The 22,500-nt window shown below is 40.8% G+C and overlaps 1 protein-coding gene across 1 annotated transcript in view; it reads left to right on the top strand.

Moving 5' to 3' along the window:
- Positions 1-22,500, top strand: part of dcc (DCC netrin 1 receptor) — a 134,980-nt gene that overhangs the window by 24,136 nt on the left and 88,344 nt on the right. Inside the window, exons 3-6 of the mRNA XM_047344530.1 lie at positions 7,196-7,552; positions 15,491-15,778; positions 16,323-16,473; positions 17,214-17,350. Of these exons, the coding sequence (XP_047200486.1) occupies positions 7,196-7,552; positions 15,491-15,778; positions 16,323-16,473; positions 17,214-17,350 (933 nt within the window). The remainder of the gene's footprint in view (positions 1-7,195; positions 7,553-15,490; positions 15,779-16,322; positions 16,474-17,213; positions 17,351-22,500) is intronic.

The following is a 22,500-nucleotide window of genomic DNA, read 5'->3' as shown; positions in this document are numbered from 1 at the left end:
ATGTGTTTGACCCAGAAATTGTTCACCTCCCAAAAGTGAAGCTCAATCATTTCCATCTGACAATAAAACCTTTACTGAATTTGACCATAAAAGCTTCTTAATCTTTTTTATAATTTTATAATTTTAAAGCCTCAATGTCTGTGACTCACTTCCTCTAAACACTTTAAACAACCTTTTCTTATAATGTTATTGTATTCATGCATTTCTCTATGATTCTCTTTACAACAATAATGTTAATAAAAATGTTATTACTTGATCATTTTACGCATTTGCTTCAGTTCTTCATTATTCCGAAGTTGTTTTATGTCTGATTGGTCGAGTACTCAAGTGTTTCATTATAATTATATTATTATAATATTAATAAGTCTCTGCTATAGCTCATGAAATCTGTCACTTAATTTAAGTTTTCTGGTGTTTTTAAATTGTATTAATCGGTTCATCTCTTTTGCTGTTGTTGTTGTGTTACTTGATTAATATAGCATTGTGGACTACTGCTCTGCTTTACTACCACCTGGTGGACTGGAGTGGAACTGCTTATTGTAACGTCCCCCTGGTCTTCGACCCTGGTGGAAACACTAGTGAGGAACGTGTGCAGGAACCTTTTAGTTCCCTTTAAATATACTAACTAACTTTTGGACAACACACAAACCTGAGGCTGTTCTGACGAAGAACTGATCTGAGCTGGAAACGTTGGACAATATGTTTTTCGACCCAACAATTTGACAACAAAGATATTTTTTGATTAATGATTCAGATTATAAAGGGACGGATTGTGGCCTGTGAGATACTGGAAAACTTTTAAAGTAAAAGCATCCAACCAGTAAGAGTTGGTGGTTTAGCAGTGATCAACTTGTGTGTTCATGTGTGAGAGCAGCTGAAGTCAAACCTCTACAAGGACAATATTTAATCACAGATTTCCTCTCATGAATTTCCCCATAATCACAGAGTAAAGTTCACTGTCTGTTCATTTCACTGTACAAAAGAAAAGAAGAAAACCCGGAGACGGCTTCTTTTCTTTCCTCCACCTGAAGCTTGCAAAGAAAAACGTTCTCTTCATTGTTCCGACGGAGCCGAGCGTTCACAAAGAGAAGAAAGAGCGTGAGTTCAGTCGGCAGCGATACGACTTTCTGACTGTTGATGTGTGGGTTTCAAATCCAACACACACGTTGGAGCAGGACTCAGACCTGCACAGTTTATTTCTGCCGACCTCAGGCTTCACATCATTAAGTACACACACAGCAACACAAACACACATCTGGAGGAACACGTGCAAACGCAGGCTGAAAATCTGAAACACATTTACACAGCCCACACAGAACATGAGCACATTGTGTTTCAGTGTTGTGTTGTTGGACATATGTTTGGGATTAGATTGTGTTAGTGCAGTGATGGAGCCACGTCGTCATCTTACACTGAACTGAAAAACATCTTCACCTGTCTTTACTTCTGCAGCGTCTTCAAATGGAGAATGAAACAACCAATCAGAGCTAAGTGGGTGGGATTTGGGATAGCGTCATCCATAACTAGCTCGATGCTACTGTGATGAAATAAGGTGGCGTAGAAATAAACACAACTACGCTAGTTGTTGTCCAATCAGACATTATTTGTACAACACTTTTCATGCAACACAATGTGTTTTACAGAATAAAGACACACACTTTTTAAAACAACACCATAGACGAGACCACGAGCTTCTCTTAGACTCTGAGTCCAGGAACTGAAGTCAACGTGGTAGTCTCTGAAGCCTGTCTTCTGTGTAGTGACCAGCAGGGGGCGACTCCTCTGGTAGTTTCTATAGAAGTCTATAGAAAGTGACTCTACTTCTCACTTTATAACGTCAGTAAACATTCAGGAGTTTCTGTCTCAGTCTCTAGTTTCAAGTCTTCTTCAAACAGCTGATGTTCATTTAGTGAATTATGATCATTTAGAGTCAAACAGACCATAAAGCACCGGATGTGTTGGGGGATACCACAGAGTGATTGACAGCTAGCACTGTCCTGGGTGCAGGTGGCAGGTGTAGGTGGGCTCCAGCCAAAGTACCCAACATGCATCACTTTCAGCGGGGGTCTGTGACGCACACACTCTTTTAGCTGTTAATGCTCATGTTTCTCACACATTCATTCATCATTGACCTTCGCCACAACATCCACATCGACCTCCACATCTGTAATTTCCAATTTCCATGACGACATCTGTCCTCAGGAACCGACCAATCATCTCACATAGAGAGAGAGAGAGAGAGAGAGAGAGAGAGAGAGAGAGAGAGAGAGAGAGGGAGAGAGAGACCGAGAGAGAGAGAGACAGAGAGAGAGAGAGAGAGAGAGAGAGAGAGACAGAGAGAGAGAGAGAGAGAGAGAGAGAGAGAGCGAGAGAGGGAGAGAGAGAGAGAGAGAGAGAGACAGAGAGAGAGACAGAGAGAGAGAGAGAGAGAGAGAGACAGAGAAAGAGAGAGAGAGAGAGAGACAGAGACAGAGAGACAGAGAGAGAGAGAGAGAGACAGAGAGACAGAGAGAGAGACAGAGAGAGAGAGAGAGAGAGAGAGACAGAGAGAGAGAGAGAGAGAGAGAGAGAGACAGAGAGAGAGAGAGAGAGAGAGACAGAGAGAGAGAGAGAGAAAGAGAGACAGAGAGAGAGAGAAAGAGATCTAAATTCATAATTTATGCGAAAGAGCCAGACAACATGCACTCATTTGCATTTCATTGTGTGTGTGTGTGTGTGTGTGTGTGTGTGTGTGTGTGTGTGTGTGTGTGTGTGTGTGTGTGTGTGTGTGTGTAAATAAGGTCAAATCTCAACATGTTACATTTATTCTAATTAAGTCCAAACAGGTCAATGCATCCAAACAGTGAACACGATAAAATCAATACACAAAGAAACACAGCACCTACACATGTGGTAAAATCACACACACACAAACACACACACACACACACACACACACACACACACACACACACACACACACACACACACACACACACACACACACACACACACACACACACACAGAGCTAGTTAGAAGAAGTCTTAGATTCCTGTTCAATATTATTGATCTGAGTCGGCCTTGTAAGCCGAAGGCCGACAGTGTGAGGTAATCAGGGCTATAACTACACAATGGGTGAGTGGGGACCAGAAAAAGAAGAGGAGGAGGGGAGGAAAGGAGGAGGAAGGGAGGAGAAGAAAGATGGACAGGTGGAATTGGAGGATATTTGTAACTCTAAGACCGAGGCAGAGGAACAAAGGATGTGAAGAATGAAAGTGGAAGGGAAGATAGAACAGAGAGAATATTCAGATCTCGCAGGAATCACTTTAATTCATAATGAATTTACAGTATCACAGTAAATCAGATTCAGAGTTTTAGAGTAAATTCAATTTGGGTTAGGGTTAAATATTGAGTGATGTCATGAGATCAAAATGAGACATGCTCTTTGGTTTGAGGCAGATTCAAAACGTGATGAAAGCTACGTAGTAAGAAACATGCTACCAACATGTCGTGAGACCAAAGCTCCAGACCTGCACAGCATGAACCTTCTGTGAAGTCACCGAGTGGCAGCGGGACGAAACAAGTGATCGCCAGTGACAAACTGCAGTTCAAGCTCTAGATGTTCCAGTGAGACTCTCGATGTTGTAGTCTTTTCTAGAACCATTGTGAGATCATAAAATACACAGCTGCGATACTTCTTGTCATTTTCCAAAGAAAAGATGAGTTAGATTGAACTTTGACTGTTGAGTTTGGCTGTTTTGTTTTTCATGATCAGTTCTTGAAGGAAAAGTTCTGACCTCATTTCTCAACATGGCTGGGAATGAATTAAAATTAATATATTAATAAACTCATTAATAATCAATCTGATGGTATTTTTTAACTGACACTTAAAAACAGACAGTGAAGAAGTGTGTGTATGTGTGTGTGTGTATGTGTGTGTGTGTATGTGTGTGTGTGTATGTGTGGGTGTGATGACAGCTCCCTCCACACTTCTTTGACAGTAAACTGATTGTGTGTGTGTGTAATTGGCCTGTTGACTGTGTCTGACAACAGAGAAGGTCTCAGTTAACAACAGAGCAAACACTTGGTAAGGTTTTAACCCCCCCCCCCACACACACGCACACACACACACACACACACCATGTATAATCACATTTGTCTCAAGGGATAAAGTGTCACTGTTTCCTCCTGAAGCTTTTTGACAAGGACCAAATAGAATAGACACGTTCACCTTATAGTGTGTGTGTGTGTGTGTGTGTGTGTGTGTGTGTGTGTGTGTGTGTGTGTGTGTGTGTGAGTGTGTGTTAGTGTCACTGAGGGAGTGTGTGAGTCTGTGTTTCTTACACGTTTGAAATGAATCCCTTTCTTTTCCTTTCAGTTAAGGTTTATTCTTTCTTCTGATGTCTTTGTTCTTGTTCCCGTCATTTTCCTCCTCGTCCGTTTCTGTTCCTCGTTTTCTCTCAATAATCTGTTCTGACAAAATAAAGCGACATAGAAAAAAAGTGTATAAAATGAAGTCATGTAAAATGATACTGAATGTTTCTTAGTAAAATTGTTGTGTTGATCCTTTACCTCTGGGTGTGTTTTACTTAATAAGGATTAACTTGTTGTGTATTGAAAGCGTTAAAAAGAGAAATGTAATTGTTCCAAAGCATTTGAACATCTGCTGTCGTAATTTAATTTACATGCGAAAAGGCTGAGATTGATGTTGGTGACTCACACTCGGTAATTAGCGGGAAACACAGCAGGCTGAATGAAACTCTGCTAATTAAGAGCAATTGGTGTTAATACCAGAGTGGGTGAAGTGTGTGTGTGTGTGTGTGTGTGTGTGTGTGTGTGTGTGTGTGTGTGTGTGTGTGTGTGTGTGTGTGTGTTTGTGTGTCCGAGTCAGTTGCTCTCGACATTTTCTGGAACTTTTCCTGCAGTCGTCTGGAAAAATCACAGTTAAGCATTAATTCTTATTGGTATAAACTAACAATATTTCAGTGCCATTTGATGACTTCATTTGTCTGTTGAATATAGTTAATGGTTTAAAAAGGGTTGAGGTGTGGCTGTGTGTTGTGTTGTTGTGTTGTTGGTCAGGCTGCATCGTACTGAGGGTAAAAGTGTCCCATCAGTTGCATGATGCTTGTTTTTTAGCGACTTTATTACAACTGAGGTGTGAAAAATGAATAATGAATGATAGTAATGTATAGAGTTGTGTTGCTGTGTGTTGCTGTGTTGTGTACAGTGAAGCAGAGGAAAAGTAAAGTGTGATGTACAATGTTTCAGAAGATGCTTGCTGTCCACACTCTACCTTTCTGCTGTAAACTTGAAAAGAAGATGGACGAATAACATCTCCCAAAAGTAAAGCCAGTATAAAGCTGCAGTACAGAGTGTAAACCCCGCCTCCTGCATGTTAGCAGTTTGTAAATACATTGAGGCGAAATGTCATGATTGACGGATGAGATTGACTCATGATTGGTCGAGTGCATGTTTCGGGGGGGCTGTAATACAGTGGCTTCACATGTAAATTACATCAAAAACACAAGATGGCAGCACCTGTATCTGAGATAATTGAGCTTAATTTTGGAAACAGGAAGAAGATGTCTTCTTTGATGTCATTATTTTCTTCTTAGTAATCGTTTTCTTCATCGTTGTCGTCACCTTCTTCTTCCTCCTCCGGCAGCTGCTCTGACTTTTGAAGACTAACTAAATATCTGACTAACTGACTAACTGACTAACTGACTAACTTACTAACTTACTAACTGACTAACTGACTAACTGACTAACTGACTATCTGACTAACTGACTATCTGACTAACTGACTAACTGACTAACTGACTAACTGACTAACTGACTATCTGACTAACTGACTAACTGACTAACTGACTATCTGACTAACTGACCAACTAAATATCTGACTAACTTACTAACTTACTAACTTACTAACTGACTTTGAACATTGTTTTAAACATTTAGTATAAACACAAGTTAACAACATTTATAACGTAGCTCTGTTTGTTTTTAGTCATTTTATTGAAAACGGTTAATCGATGCTCATCAAGTTTCTGTAATTTGAAGAAACAAAGAAAAAACACCTGATGATTTTTATGTTGAATATTCTCTGTTTGTTCCAGTTGGGATCAGGGTTATATATTTATATACATATATTAATATATATATCCTATAATATTATATTTCACACTTGATGATCCTCATTTATCTGCAAGAGAATCTCAGATTTTAAAGAAACGTGAAACTGTCTGTGATGAGTCTCCGTTCACACTTTCCAGGAAAGGGAAACTCAAACTGCCTGTGATCAGGATCAAAGACTTTTAAAGTGTGTCTACGACGCGCCACCGCTCGACGCTGACAGAGACTCGTTTATAATCACACCAAATCTTAACACGCAAAAAGAAAGAGTACGACAAGTTCAGCACTTTGATGATGAGGATGAGTCGTAGAGCAACACGCTACAGATTGGAGGGTTGAAGTCAGTGTTCGCTGCCGTGAAGAAACACATCCGACAAAATGAATGAATGAATCAGAATTCTGAGTGAAGCTGTTCCACATGAGACAAAAATAAAAATCCACACACAGTGTGAATGAATAGAAGTGAACAGAGAATTATGGGTGTGATTGAATCTGCTGTTCACACACAGAGCTTAAAATTTAATCTTAAATCTAAAATATGTTAAAACAGCATTAAAAAACATTCTTGAAGAGAAATGTTTTGCCTTCATGTATAGTTTGAAATACATAAATAAACTCAATACAGATATTAGCACCAGTGGCAGATCCAGGAATTTAAGCTCCGTCACATATTCATTGACATAGAAGATTCTACTTGAGTTGATTTGACAAATTTATCAGAGAATCTGTTCACGCTCCATTAACGTTACAGCCACGGCCACATTAACCCACCAGGACCCCCCACCCCCCTGTTTGTGTTTATTTAATTAGTCAATAATGAAAGACCACCTTCAACTTGTTATTGTGTCGATTCAAATGATGTTAAAGCTGTTTATTCATTGACACATTTAGAATGGATCAGATTCCCAGAGCAGAATGAATCTGGGGCCTCGTGGGCTCCTCAGTGTCAGGGGCACAGAAACTTTGTATTCACATACATATGTTTCTGATGTTATTCTGTAGTGAATGTGACACCTCCTCTTGTATGAACCACTTTCATAAACTAACCTCATGTTTCTCTTCCTCCTTTTCCTCCCACAGCCTCAGATGCTTCCACATCTTCCTCCTCTTTTTCGAGTCTCGGAGGTTTTGTGGACTTTACTTTCACGCAGGAGCCTCAGGACACTGTGACGGTGCGAGGGGGCGTTCTGCAGCTCGACTGCCAGGCACAGTCTGACGCAGTGACGGGACCTCTCACCATCACGTGGCGTAAAGATAGCGTGCTGCTGAGTGCTGTGGTGGACGAGCGGCGGCGGCAGCTGGCTAACGGCTCATTGCTGGTGCAGAATGTGGTGCACTCGCGGCATCACCGGCCTGACGAGGGGGTGTACCAGTGCCTCGCCACGCTGGACGGACTGGGGAGCATTGTGAGTCGGACCGCCAAGGTGACTGTGGCCGGTAAGAGACTGTTCAATTCAATTTTATTAGTATAGCATCAAATCACAATATACATTATCTCAAGGCTCTTTACATAGAATACCTTAAAGTTATAGAGAAACCAACAGTTCAACGATGAGCAAACAATGTTCTATTCTTTCTCATTCCCTGAAAACACAACTCCACTAACCCTTTGTTAGCCATGAAAAAGGAGTTCCCCAAGGATGTGTCAGCTCATCCTTTGTGTTTACTTTGTATACAAATGATTGTGTCCGCTCCCAAACTAATCAGTTTGTGGTGAGATTCTCAGATGATACTGATAAACACAGCTTTGTAGCTGTAGTTTGCAGGTTCGTGGTGTGATGAGCCTCATCCATGTGACTTTATGTGTCTTTGACAAGTACGCCTTTGGAATCTAGGATATTTCTTAACAGTGTTTATATTCTCTAACCAAACTGCTTCGTATCTCTGTCTTTATTTAATGTAGTAAATGTTTTTAAATGTGCTGGTTTGGGGCAGTAGTCCGTAATCCAAAACAAGTTTCCCCCACAGGAGACCATAAAGGAACCTTAACCTCAGGTTCAGCTGTGACTAGTTCTGATCTTCCATCTAAGGCTTTGTCTACACTTATGCGTTTTAATTTAAAAAAGACTTTTGTTATGTTCACACGTGGCCTCAATACTATTCCAAAGTTTAGGAAATGTTGCTGGCCCAGTTTGAAAACTCTGCGGTGAACACAAAGCGTCGCTAACACTTCCTGTCAGTAACAGTTCCACCTCGTCGTCGCTCAGAGAAAAGAAATCCCTGCTCTGACTCTTCACCTTCACTGCTCCTCCTTCAGAGGAGTTTCTGTTACTAAGCAACCAGCTGCAGGATAGTTAGACTTTTGATTGATCAGTCGTGTGATGCACGTTTTCAGAAACGATTTCTGGTATGAAGCTAAAATGCTTCGATTGTTGTGAACTGTCCCAGAAGGCTCAACTTTAGGACCTCGTCTTTTCTGTGTACAAAGTTTGTCCTTCCTTGGTTCTATTATACAAACTGTTGTATCTGACATCGTTATGTAAATCAAGCAAACCATTCATGTCTCTATATGACCAGTGCAGCAATGGCTCCAATAACGCTGAACACTGGGCTTTGGCTTCAGAGTTGAGAACAGTAGAAATTATTTTAAATAAATATAAATACATTTAAAAAACAGGATATGACAATGGAAAGGAAATTAATTAATTAATTCCAAAGGAAAAGTAAAGAAGTGGAGGAAGAGACTCTTCTTTCAGATTAATGTTGCTGCAACACCTTGATCTGTCCTTGACAGCGACGGTGGTCACACACACACACACACACACACACACACACACACACACACACACACACACACACACACACACACACACACACACACACACACACACACACACACACACACACACACACACTGACTTACTGCTGCTTTGCTCCTTGATTTAACTGCTCATTTTCATTTAAGAGAACCACACTAAAGTCATTTAGTAAGTGGAGTGTGGCTTAGGATCAATACGGTTTATGAAAGACATTAATAGACGGAGCAGCTAAAGTGCTTCACCTCCACCAACACTGTACTGAAGTGAAACCTGTGTGATGCTCTGAGGGATTTCAAGTCTTTTTTATTAGAAGAAATAACAACATATATAAATATATATATACAGATATAGTTTCAGAGAATACTGCACTGATCAACGTGTTGAGCACATAGGCCTGGTGTTTTAACAGCAATGATGTCATCAAAGATTTAGTGCAGAAGTATTTAAACATAGATCCAGTTCTTCTAGTCTATATATAATTTCGTATATATGGGTGTCTGAAGTTCATCCACCTTTTTAATAACAGCATGAGAGAGCTGTCTGAAAATGTTTACTACAGCTCTTTCATCACCTTTCATGATGCTGATTTATCACAAGTACTTTACAGAATATCTGTGATAATGTTTTCCATCTGTGTCAGGTCATAAACTAAAAACTAAAAATAACATTTTCATTCATTTAAACAGTTAAAGTATGATATCCATGTCTGTTGAAGAAAAGGCTACAGCTTGTGATGAGTTTCAGAACAGATTCATTCGCTAGATATTTTCAAATGACCAAAATCCAAAATGATTCTTTTATGTGTTATTGAGTTTACGCCACAGTTCAGGAATTAAATTCATTTTATCAGGAAATGAAACTGGAAAAATATCCTCACACTTGAGACAGATTTTTAGTGAATATTCTGCAGGTTTGACAAATACTTTATCAAAATATTCCTCTCTATATATTTGTAAGATGCAATTCAGTGTTTGAGTTCTGTAAAAATATTTTATGAGAATGTTTTTAGTCAGTTAAAATGAATCTGTAGACACAGAAGTTAGTGTTTCATTGAAGATGTGAAATATGTTGAACTCTGACCTTGAACCATGTTGGTTTCATTCAGAGAGAAAAGCTGCAGCATCGAACTTCAAACGAGACGTGAAGGAGTTTTTCTCTCACACTCTCACTCGTGATGTCTCTTCAGCTACAGATTATTCCTGAGACTCACACACACACACACACACACACACACACACACACACACACACACACACACACACACACACACACTCAATAGCACAGTGTGTGTATCAGCTGGTCGTCTCTTTAGCTCGCTCAGCTCTTTGTGTTTGACTGTTTTTGTCTCTGGAGTGACTCCGTCCTCCCAGTCAATTAGAGCGATTAAAGAGACAGGAGACCAGCAGCTGCAGCGCACAGGGAGGTGTGTGTGTGTGTGTGTGTGTGTGTGTGTGTCTGTGTGTCTGTGTGTGTGTGTGTGTGTGTGTGTGTGTGTGTCTGTGTGTGTGTGTGTGTGTGTGTGTCTGTGTGTGTGTGTGTGTGTGTGTGTGTGTGTGTGTGTGTGTGTGTGTGTGTGTGTGTGTGTGTGTGTGTGTGTGTGTGTGTGTGTGTGTGTGTGTGTGTGTGTGTCTGTGTGTCTGTGTGTGTGTGTGTGTGTGTGTGTTGTGTGTGTGTGTGTGTGTGTACAACACATTACAAGGTAAAATGCTAATGAACAGCAGAGGCTTAAAAATTCAATTAACTGTGTGGCTCTGTGTGTGTGTTCGTAAATGTGTGTGTGTGTGTGTGTGTGTGTGTGTGTGTGTGTGTGTGTGTGTGTGTGTGTGTGTGTGTGTGTTGTGTTTGTAAACTGGGAATTAATTAGAAACACTGAACATTGAGATGGAGAGGGGCGTACAGAAAGACGGAGATGAAGAAAAGAAGCAACAGGAATAAAGAGTGAGAGTGAATATTAGTATAGTTATTGTTCTTATTGATACGGGTGGTATTTGTCATTGTTAATATGATGAACAACAACTGAACTGGGCGGAATACCTGTGGTGGAAAAGGTTTTTTCTCTGCTCTAAGTTTATGATTGTAAGAATGAAAGTTCCTGATTTATGGACTTAATTCATCCGCAATCTCACTGAAACATCTGTAACTGCCCAGAAATACAAGATTTATAGAAAGCTAACAACATGATTACATAAAATGTCCACACTGTGGGACTAAATAATGATTATCTTATCTTAAAGTTAATGTTACTTAAAGTCAGCTCAATGAGGAAGAGTGTGGGAACAATGGAGTTTTTCCCATTTAAATATTCCATAGGTGTTCTAATTTCTGTGTTTTCAAATTGAGCTTCTCATGTCAATGTAAGATGTCTCCCAGAGAGAGGATATTTTCCAGCCTCTTTAGACTCCTGAATTCAAAGCAGCACAGGGAGAAACAAAAAGGCCTTCAATCCAACCATCCTCAATTAGCTGCTGACTCTCTGAGGATTTGGACAAATACCAATTAATGGGGGCGAGGAGAAGTGAGGCTCAACCCACAGAAGCAGATAATAATCGTTCCCAGGGCGAAGACTCAGAGCAGGAGGATCCTCGATCCCACCCACCGCCTGTTTGCTGTGATTTGCATGTTATTATCCGTTCCAGTTATTTTGGCCCATTTTCTAATGAGGTTGAAAACAGCAACAGCCACCGTCACCATGGAAATCAATGACAGAAGAATGTGGAGGTTGTTGGTTTAAATCCTGAGGTCAGAGATATACTAGCTTTTAACTATGCATCATGACATCTGTTTAGTGTGTTGGCTCTGCACATCCTCAGAAACGAGATGTATTGTGCAAATGACCTGGATGTTTCTCAGTTCAGCTTCTCTCCGGTTTGAGGAGTTTGGAGCTTCTCTGCAAAACAAGTGTGTCTAAAACCAGATAACGAGTCTGCGCTCAGCTTTCTGCTTCTGAAATAACTAGAATGCGACTCACTGTCTCATCAGGACCTCTTCTACTTCACACTTGGCTTCTTCTCACATATTTTCTTTGTGATGTTCATTTTCATTTTCTCCTATTGATGCTGTGACCCATTTCTCCTCTTCTCCGACTTTCCTTCATGCTGTTTCCCTCGGTTTCATTCTGTGTGATCAGACTCTGCTCTCTGACTGAACATCACTGAAAACTTCTCGAGGGGATCCTCACTCTGTTTTCAGAAAACATGTTCTCAGATGAGTTCCAACTAAAAAGAAACGTCAGTCTGACTCATTAGTTGCTCAAATGAAAGCAACATTGCTGTGTTACTAAATTAAAAGCAGTAAATAAACATGAATACATTAAATTCAATGAAAAATAAATATTAAAATACTTAACAAACCAAGTCAGATACAATATTTATGAAAGATAGATTCACAGTCATAATTATTTTTTGGATGTTGATGTGATAAATATTTACAACTTATTAATTGTTCGCATTAGGAAAGTCTGTGTGATCAGCTGTAAAGAAAACTGAAGACTTGCTCTTTGGAAGTCATTCTAATATCTTTATTTGGTGTAAGAGTTTTTCACTGCATGTATTTGTACTGCATGAGTACTCCATAACATGTACTAATCTGTTTATACACCAACCTTATGAGGACTCCCAACACTGGGGACAATAAGCAGATGTCTTGCTCACAATGCGACCGTAAAGGAAGGACATCTACGTCAATGCAACGTCCTCACAAGTGACAAAACCAGTGAGTGTGTGTGTTTGTGTGTGCAGCTGCAGGCAGCAGTGTAATCCACATAGGACCAGACAGCAGCAACTTACATAAGACACACAATCCAAATTCACATCAGTGGTCCAATCGCCTCAGATCTGTGTGATGTCACACCGACTCAAGTCCTCGCCACGCAAAGACGCACAAACCTGCATCCAACGGCATCTTGTCGCCGATTCAAGGATCCAATCAAAGCTTGTCTGACGTTACACAACAGAAAGAGAACGTTTGTTTTTGTGTCAGAGTTATAGTTTTCTGAATGTGTTTATGCTGAAGTTAAAACAGACAATTCAAGTCAGCATGAAAACAAAATAACAAAAACAAAAACTGCTTTTATTTTTAATTTTCTCCTCCGTGGATGAAAAGTCTTCATAAATTAATTTGTACATTAATACATGAGCAACAATGAGAAAACAAATATACATTTTCCAAATAAACTTTTTTACAAAAAGTAAACAAAATAAAATTTCTGATGCATTTTGCATCTCATGGAAAAAGAACTTTGAGTTTCATCAAGACTATAAAAGATCTATATAAATACAAACTGTTTATATAAATACAGCCCGTTGATATAGATACATACCGTTTATATAAATACATACCATTAACATAAATACTGACCTTTTATATAGATACTGACCGTTTATATAAATAAAAACTGTTTATATCGATACATATCGTTTATATAAATACAACCTGTTTATATAGATACATATCGTTTATATAGATACATATCGTTTATATAAATACAACCTGTTTATATAGATACATATCGTTTATATAAATACAGACTGTTTATATAATTGCAAACTATTTATATAAATACAGACTGTTTATATAAATACAGACCGTTTATATTCCTGTTTAATCTCAGTTGTAAATCTCAGAATTCTTGAATTCCTGCAGAGTGGAGTTAATCAGCCCTGAGGCCCCGGCAGCCATGTTGAAATTAAAACATAGCGAAGCGTGAGCTGGAGACAATAACCAGTGTGTGTAGAGCGGAGCAGGGTCGTGTGTCCATGTGGCTTCGGGCTGTTGTTCTGTTGAAGTGAACGCAAGCTTACAGGAAACAGCGTGTGTCGTAAACACAGTGGGCTGGAAGCTGCCCATCCACATCACCCTGTCTGTCTGTCTGCCTGTCTGTCTGTCTGTCTGTCTGTCTGTCTGTCTGTCTGTCTGTCTGTCTGTCTGTCTGTCTGTCTGTCTGTCTGTCTGTCTGTCTGTCTGTCTGTCTGTCTGTCTGTCTGTCTGTCTGTCTGTCTGTCTGTCTGTCTGTCTGTCTGTCTGTCTGTCTGTCTGTCTGTCTGTCTGTCTGTCTGTCTGTCTGTCTGTCTGTCTGTCTGTCTGTCTGTCTGTCTGTCTGTCTGTCTGTCTGTCTGTCTGTCTGTCTGCCTGTCTGTCTGCCTGTCTGCCCGTCTGTCCGTCTATCTGTCTGTCTATCTGTCTGTCTGTCTCTCTGTCTGTCTGTCTGTCTGTCTGCCTGTCTGTCTGTCTATCTGTCTGTCTGTCTGTCTGTCTGTCTGTCTGTCTGTCTGTCTGTCTGTCTGTCTGTCTGTCTGCCTGTCTGTCTGTCTGTCTGTCTGTCTGTCTGTCTGTCTGCCTGTCTGTCTGTCTGTCTGTCTGTCTGTCTGCCTGTCTGTCTGTCTGTCTGTCTGTCTGTCTGTCTGTCTGTCTGTCTGTCTGTCTGTCTGTCTGTCTGTCTGTCTGTCTGTCTGTCTGTCTGCCTGTCTGTCTGTCTGTCTGTCTGCCTGTCTGTCTGTCTGCCTGTCTGTCTGTCTGCCTGTCTGTCTGTCTGTCTGTCTGTCTGTCTGTCTGTGTGTGTGAATCTCATCTGTCTTCCTGCTGAGTCTCACTCCTCCTCTCTCACATTCACACCTGCTGCTTCTCTCTTTATCATTCTCCTCCTGTTGTCGACCTGGAAAACCTTCATCATGAGCTCACCTCCTCCTCTTCTTCACCCTGTGGTCACTGAGTCTGTCATTTCTGACGCACCAGCACTGTCACTAACAGTTAATAGAAAGGATAAAATGATGATGATGTGACGTTTCTGTTTAATAATAGATAATGAATAATGTCACTTGGATGAGTAAAACTGAGAGTGTATAACGCTGTGGGAGGATGGGGAGCAGGGCCGTGCAGAGACCTTTAGAGGGGCAGGTGCTCACATTTCAAAAGGGGCACATGGAAAAAGGCTCATATGCCGACATAACTTAAAGCTACAATTTGCCGTTGAGGGGGACTTTCTCTTTACGAGGCATGTTTGCACCACAGAATGAAATATTCTGAGAAAATATGATACACTGAAAACACACATCATAGATATCATAGATGGATATAATGGTCTCTATTCTCGTCCTGTTGGATCTTTGTGCAGCATCTGACCCCACAGATCATAAGATCCTGTGACAGAGACTGGAGCAACATGTCGGGATCAAAGGAACATCAGACTGGTTTAAATCATATTTATCACATAGATTTCAGTTTGTTCATGTGAACACTGACTCCTCCATGCACACACAAGTTAGTCATGGAGTTCCACAGGGTTCTGTCCTTGGGCCGATACTCTTCACCTTATATCTGCTCCCTTTAGGCAACATCATCAGAAAGCACCTCGTACACTTCCACTGTTACGCAGACGACACCCAGCTGTACATATATGAAGCCTGATGAATCTAATCAACTATTTACTTCTAAATAAACTGGATGATGAGTTGAATTCCTGTCACTGTTGTTATGAACTCACTGTTTCCACTTTTAAAACCGACAGAGTCAAAAAGAAAAATGACTCTATGCAGGGTAAACATGAAACTTTAGGTGGAAATCATAATGAATATCATTCAGTTAATCGTCCACTTGTCCTCCCCCTCTCGTCTCCCTCCAGGACCTCTGAAGGTGGTCGTCCCCACCGAGTCGGTCTCCTCATACCTCGGTGACACAGCCCTTCTACGCTGTGAGGTCTCCGGCGACCCGACACCCATCATCCGCTGGCAGAAGAACCGGGAGGACCTGCCGGGGGCCTTGGACCCAGACTCCCGTCTGGCGGTGCTGCCGTCCGGCTCGCTGCAGGTCAGCCGTGTCCAGCCGCCGGATTCAGCCACTTACCGCTGTCTGGCCGACAACCCAGGCAGCACCAGGACGGGATCGGACGCCGAGCTGCGAGTGCTCCCAGGTGACGTGTCCACATATGGCTGCTTGGTTCATTGATGAATTGGCCACATGTTTCCAGTCCATTTATTAATAAGTGGACCTGCTGAGTCTAAAATGGATTCTTTAAAACTGTGAGAGCCATGAAACCTATTTAAAGATTCTTTATTTTATTCACCTTCAGCTCCCACACTTTTACTAAACACTTTACTGATCCTGCAGTTATCACTTTGTCACGTTCATTCCCTCAAACACCAAAAGGTCATTTAATGAGTGAAAGGTGATTTTAATAAAATCTGCAGAGAGTCTGTCAGCCCCTGTTCTCACCGTCCAATCAAACGAGTCCATTCAGTCAGATGACAGGTTCATTTAGATGTAAACTCCACTTTCACTCCTGCTGGTGTTCGCTCACACGGGGTCGACCTCCAGCAGGATAATCAGTGGAGGCTGTGAACGCTGTGGATTAATGCTCCTGGTTTTAAAAGGACATCTTCCCCAGACGTGGTCAGAATGATGAGACGTATCTCAGACCATCTTTTAACTCCCTCTTCTCTGTATCTCTCTCTCAGAACCTGGGGTGAGCAGGAACCTCCAGTTCCTCCAGCGTCCATCCAGAGTCATGTCTCTGCTGGGAACCGACACTGTGCTGGAATGTTCTGCCTCTGGATACCCGACTCCAAGCATCCAGTGGAGGAGAGGAGAGGAGCTGATCCACAGCTGGTGGGTCTTACCTTCTGTTTATCACATATTGGCCCCAGTTAACCCAGGAAGTTACAACCTAATCCTGTTTTTGCCAAGAGAGCCCCACATATATCCCAGCATGCCCCAGTCACAGTCTACGCCTAACCCAACAAATACATTTAATACATTTAATACATCATGAGCTAATTTTTTTGCAAAAACTAGAAAAAAATGCATGTTTGTAAACATTGTGACGTGTTCCTTCAACAATATAAACACACACACACACACACACACACACACACACACACACACACACACACACACACACACACACACACACACACACACACACACACACACACACACACACACACACACAAGCTGTAGTTTATTATGAATCCGGTCCATAGACAACACACTGTCGGGCCTTCGCTCTCGTGGATACTCTTTTTTTCACTCGCATCAAATCTGCAGAAAAGGTTTTCACATGGACAAATTCTGAGACGAAATACAAACATAAAAACATAAAAAACAAACGCTCAAACCTGCTGACAAACAAACAAATGGAAACATAACCTCTGCCCTGTTCGACCAATGAATATTAAAAACTAGAGTTAGAGTAGAGCAGCTGTTTTAGGAAATGTTCATTGTAGTGAAGATCAACTAACACTATGCTTGTTTTGGTCTTTTCTTAGAATTGACGACATTGAGAAAATACAAAAATGTACAGACTCATCCTTCAAGTACAAATGAATTCTCTGTGTCTGTCACTGCAGGAATAAGAAGTACTCCCTGCTGGCGGGCAGTAATCTGATCATCAGGAGCGTCACTGACGATGACTCTGGCAGCTACAGCTGTTCTGCCTCCAACAAGAACCACAACATCACTGCACACACAGAGCTCAGCGTGCTCGGTGAGTTCCTCCAATGGGGAAGTTATTTTTGTTGAGGTCCGGTAGAAAGAAGACATGAACTGAGAGGAAGGAGAAATGATGACAGGTTAATGTTTTTAAACCTTTGCCAGCTGATCCAACATTACCCCTACAGCATTTTGGTATTAACACCTGTAACAGGTCCTCACACTTACGTGCTCGTAGTTGTGTGGAAAATAAATAACTTCTTAAGGCACCTAAGGGAAGAAATAAAGAAAAGATCCTGAGTTGAAACTGTTAACAGCCTTCCCTTGAAACAATAAAAAGAAATAAAGTAGAATAAAAAATGGTCCACATCCCCTGGCTGACAGAAAACCTCCTGTCTGCAGAAACTCAGGGACAGAAAATCACATCCACAATCAAATGCAGTCATGAAATATAAAATCGCAGCCGTCTGTTTGCTTCGGGAGGTTTTCATAAATAAAATATGCCTGTATTTATTGTCTGACTGCTCTACTGGATTCATATTGAAGCTGCTAGTGCATTCAGGTGAATCCCCCCTCCTGAACAGCAGCTGATCGGATGTTTGCTTAGAGGCCAACACATAAAATCCATTTTTGTTGTAATCATAGTAGATTTACATTTCTAATAACAAAATATTGGCAGCTTTTACAATAAAAAGATGATGTTATGCTAAGAGTTAAAAAACCTTAGAGTGTTATTCTACAGTTCTGTTGATTTGACAAAAAAAACCTTTATTAGCCAGAGAAAGCACATTTCTCTGCCGTCTGTCTGTATACATTAGTTGCTCTCACTGAATAAGGGACTATTTAAAAAAAAAATGGACAAATCATTTTTATATAAGCCATTTTGTTGTCTGCATAGTTGCAGATTTACTGCAGATTCTGACATTTGAAGCTCAGATTTCCTTCTAAATCGTTGTGTTGTTCTCATGAGGCTGGATCCCGTCTGTAAAGAGTCAGCGTCACGTTGTCCACCAGGATCAGCTCCAGTGTTTGAAGTGACTCACGCAACATAAACCACATCAAATATATATCCACCATTTACCATCATTACAAACTAACAGCTGTAACACAGGGAGGACATTACGTCAGAAAACAGCACTAACGGTGTGAGTTATGATGATTAAGAGGTAAACAGTAGAAATATGGTGTTCATGTTCCAACATCAGGTGGCACGGTGGTACAGTGGTTAGCACTGTTGCGTCACAGCAAAAGGTTCCTGTTACGAATCCCATTTATTTCTCTCTGTGTCATTTGAATCAATCACATGTTATTTGTCTCATGTTCCCAGTTGGTCTCATAGATGTTAACAAGGATCAACTTCCTCTGTTCTTAACTCAACTAGAGTCAAACAGAAACTTAGTGATCAGTGAATAAAGCTCAGTCCCATGTGAGGATCCTCTCCCAGGACACAAGTCCAACAGATGCTGATGGAACTGAACACATCAACACAACAACAGGATTCACTACATGAGAAGAACCAGTTAATGTTTAAAGTGTTTATACATAAGAAAATGTCTGATGGCACAATCGCCATGTTAACAACAAATAATCACACTTTAAGTTTTGGGACATGTGTATGAACTGGGGACAGTGTCCAGGCCTCATCCTCAGGAGACCTTGTCAGACTTCATGTTAGAAGACAATGATGGAGGCAAAATGATGGATTGAAGAGGATTTGAGGATTAGAGAAATAAAACATCTGTTTTGTTGTTTTGAGTCCATGGCTATATGTCATTATTTCATGTGTTCCTGTCGTAGGTCAGGAGCTGAAAACATTGAGTGCACACAGAGTGAAGAGAAACTATATGTCAGGGCTTTGATGAACAGCACTTTGAATGCAGGCTCTATGATGAGACACCCACTGCTGTATTCTACTTCTCTGCAGTCGGACCATTGGTTGTACCTTTAATGACACAGAGACAAGCGGAGAGTTAAAATCAAACAGAAGCAGCTGTTGTTTGTTTCAGTCTCAGGAGAAAATCTGCACATTAACCTTTGGGTGATTTCAGTCTCTTCCAGCTGGGCCTCGCTGTCTCTCTCCTTTGATGTCTTTGTCTCAGTGTCCCCTCTGGGTCTCTATTCACTTTCATATTCTGTTTTCACTCTGCTCTCAACCGCCATGTTACAACATCACTTCTAGGATCGGATGGTAAAGTGTTGTGTTCTGAAACATGGTTGTGTTTTAAAATGGAAGCTGTATGTGTAGATAGATTGGATCTAATTAATAAATTGGTCCCAGCATTGATCCCAGAGGAACTCCAAAAGTCAACAGTTATTTTAATTACATATTTTGAATGAGAAAACATTGAAATCAGTTCTGTAAGTAGGGGGAGGGGGGGTTCAGAAGCAGTGATTAACTGAACTGTTGAGTTCAAATATCAGCAATATTTCTTCCAAATCACTTTCTGCTCATTTTAATTCTAATAAGTTAAAAACTGTCAATGTAAAAAACTATCTACCCAGAGGGCCTGATCTACTAAGATCCCAAATAAAGAGTCCAAAATTGTGTGTGCGAAATTGTGTGTGCCCACCAACCAGTTTGGTTGGTTGATTTACTAAAAATAATTGCGTAAATGATAAGAGGTGCAAACATGGTGTTTTGCGTGCCTTACTGGTTTCCGCCATGGAGCATTACGGAGAGCAGAGTGATCGCAAGAGCAAGTGAAATTTAATGCCATGGAACTGATGGTGTTAGTGGAAGAGGCAAATACACATGTTGGTGAGCTACAGCAAAGAAATATGAATATAACTCAAAGAAACACGATATGGGAGAGTATCTGCGAGAAAGTAAATTCTGTGGGTAAAACAAAAAGAACAACCGATGAAATTAAGAGAAAATGGCAGGACATACGAAGAAGAACAAAAGAAAAAATAGCTCATGATAAAACCTCGGTAAACAAAACAGGTGGAGGGCTGTCTTCTTCCATGCGTCTCCTCCTCAACACAATAACTACAGCCATGTGTGCGTAACGCTGTGGCGATCAGCACCTACGTTTCAAATGGATTAAATGTAGACTCAGTCACAATCACCGCAATCATTTTTAGGCTTGGAAATCACAATGGGGGAAATTAAAGTATTTGTACTTACTCCTCCCTATATTTTGCGCACTCGGGTAGAAACGCCCGATATTGCATATTCATTAAGGCAAACATACTAAATGGACAGCGCATGTTATTCTGCACGCAATCCTCAGCGCACCGTTAGTAGATCAGCTTGCATGTTTTTTTGCGGGTGAAATCAAGTTTGCACATGTTTTTACACGTGCAAACCTTCAGTAGATCAGGCCCTCTGTGTTCCCTGACCTCTCACAGAAAAGATAACCATAACTCAACCAACAAACTAAACTCCCACCGCTTTTCTAAACTTTCTTCCTTGTGTTCATCATGTGCCGGTGGTTAAAGAAAGAAAAGATGATAAGAGGGAAGGAAGGAAGAAAAATACACAGGAAGGAATGGAGTAGGAGAATAAAGGGTTGAAAATGAAGGAGGAGGGAAATCCATCAGAAGAAATCCACATTTTGAAGCTGATGTGAAGCAGATATGTTCAGGTTGATCCCTCTGAGACGTATTTATGATAAACACACGGAGGCTGAGGAGATTTTTAATCTGTTTCTGTGTCACTTCTTCCCTTTGAAAGAACTTGGATGAAACATCTCAGAGCTGAAGGATTTGAACTGAGATTTTCTCATCATGATTAGCCTGCAGCTATCTGTGATGCACTCTGGGTTTAGCATGTCTTCTCTCTATCAGTCTGCGTTCTATCTCTCTCTTTCTCAAATAAAAAATCCATGATGAATTACAGAGGTATAGATAAACACATATACAAGAAAAGTTAGAAAAGTTTCTGTGGAGCTCATATGCTTAAGACTCTGCTGCTCTGCCTGAGAGGAGAGAGGAGAGAGAGACCAGGAACACAGCTTCACAAAGAAGAAAACAAAGCATCAATAACAGCAAATGATACAAATTCTAAAACTAGACAGCAGATAAATACAGTGACATTAAAGATCAAAGACATACAAAACTGTCAGTGACATTATTTGAGATGATTATAGATATGATGTAACTTCATAAGCTTATTTTAAATCTGCGAATACATTTTAAGGATTTTAAAAATCCCACTGATTAAATTTACTGCCTATATTTGAGTAAAAGGTTGACTGAGGTCTTGTAAAATTAATTTAACTGACTTTATCACCAATCAGTGTTTTAGTGTGAAACATAAACACCTATAAAAGCCCCACAGATAAAATAAAATGAATTTGAATGTTGGCTGTACACAGCAAACTTGTCCTACATTTGCATTAAACTAATAAAGGAGAAATATGTTGTGCTAATATGCCCTATTACACTTAGTTTTTTCCAAATGGAGGCAGTTAGAAGCTGATGAATATCCTCAGCGTCGTGATGTATGGAGATGTGTGTGTTCGGACTCCACAGGGCAGTGACCGTGATCGGATGATTAGGATAACGAATGTTTGTGTTGTTTGCCATAATGATGAGCGCAGCCTGGCTCGTTAGCTGCTTCCTGTTTGCAGCTTAATGAAAGCACTGAGGAACGGACCCAGCGCTGCTGCTATCACTCATTTCCACTGGGCTGCTGCTGCCTGCTGACGTTAGCGCTGGTGCTAATGGAAAAAAAGAAACACATATGCTGGACGAGACCTGTTGTCTTTGTAGAGTCCAACACATCACAGACAGAGTGGACGTTATTGTGGAAGTTACAGTGTATTCATCAGCTCCACAGTTTGAAAAGCTATGAAAGATGCTTGTGTGTGTGTGATGTTTTTAACTTTCATGGCTGTAACTGCTGCCTGAACATTTGATATTCATCAGTAATCTATGTATTTTGTCGGACCCTAGTTTTCATCCATGTGAAATGCTCACACTGTCGAGTGGTTGACTGTTGCACTGCAACATGAGCAGGCTGATTTGGGAAAAACACAGTAAAGACACAAGGTCAGACCTTCATCTGCTTTGTTTGAGCTGATCCCTGCTTCAGCCACTGGAATAGATTATTGGAATCAGCTCAGGAAGTCATGTTTGACAAGCACAGGAAAGTAAGAAGCATGCAACGCATTCAACATTTTGAACCTACATTAGAGTTACTATGAGTGGAGATTCAAACTTCCTCTGATCTCATTTCAATTAGCCCCAGTTTAAAGGTTC

This window comes from Hippoglossus stenolepis, chromosome 18 (genome assembly GCF_022539355.2).
Source record: "Hippoglossus stenolepis isolate QCI-W04-F060 chromosome 18, HSTE1.2, whole genome shotgun sequence".
Classification (NCBI taxonomy): domain Eukaryota; kingdom Metazoa; phylum Chordata; class Actinopteri; order Pleuronectiformes; family Pleuronectidae; genus Hippoglossus; species Hippoglossus stenolepis.
The sequence above is the reverse complement of the archived record's forward strand: the minus strand, read 5'-3'. Positions and strand labels throughout refer to the sequence as shown.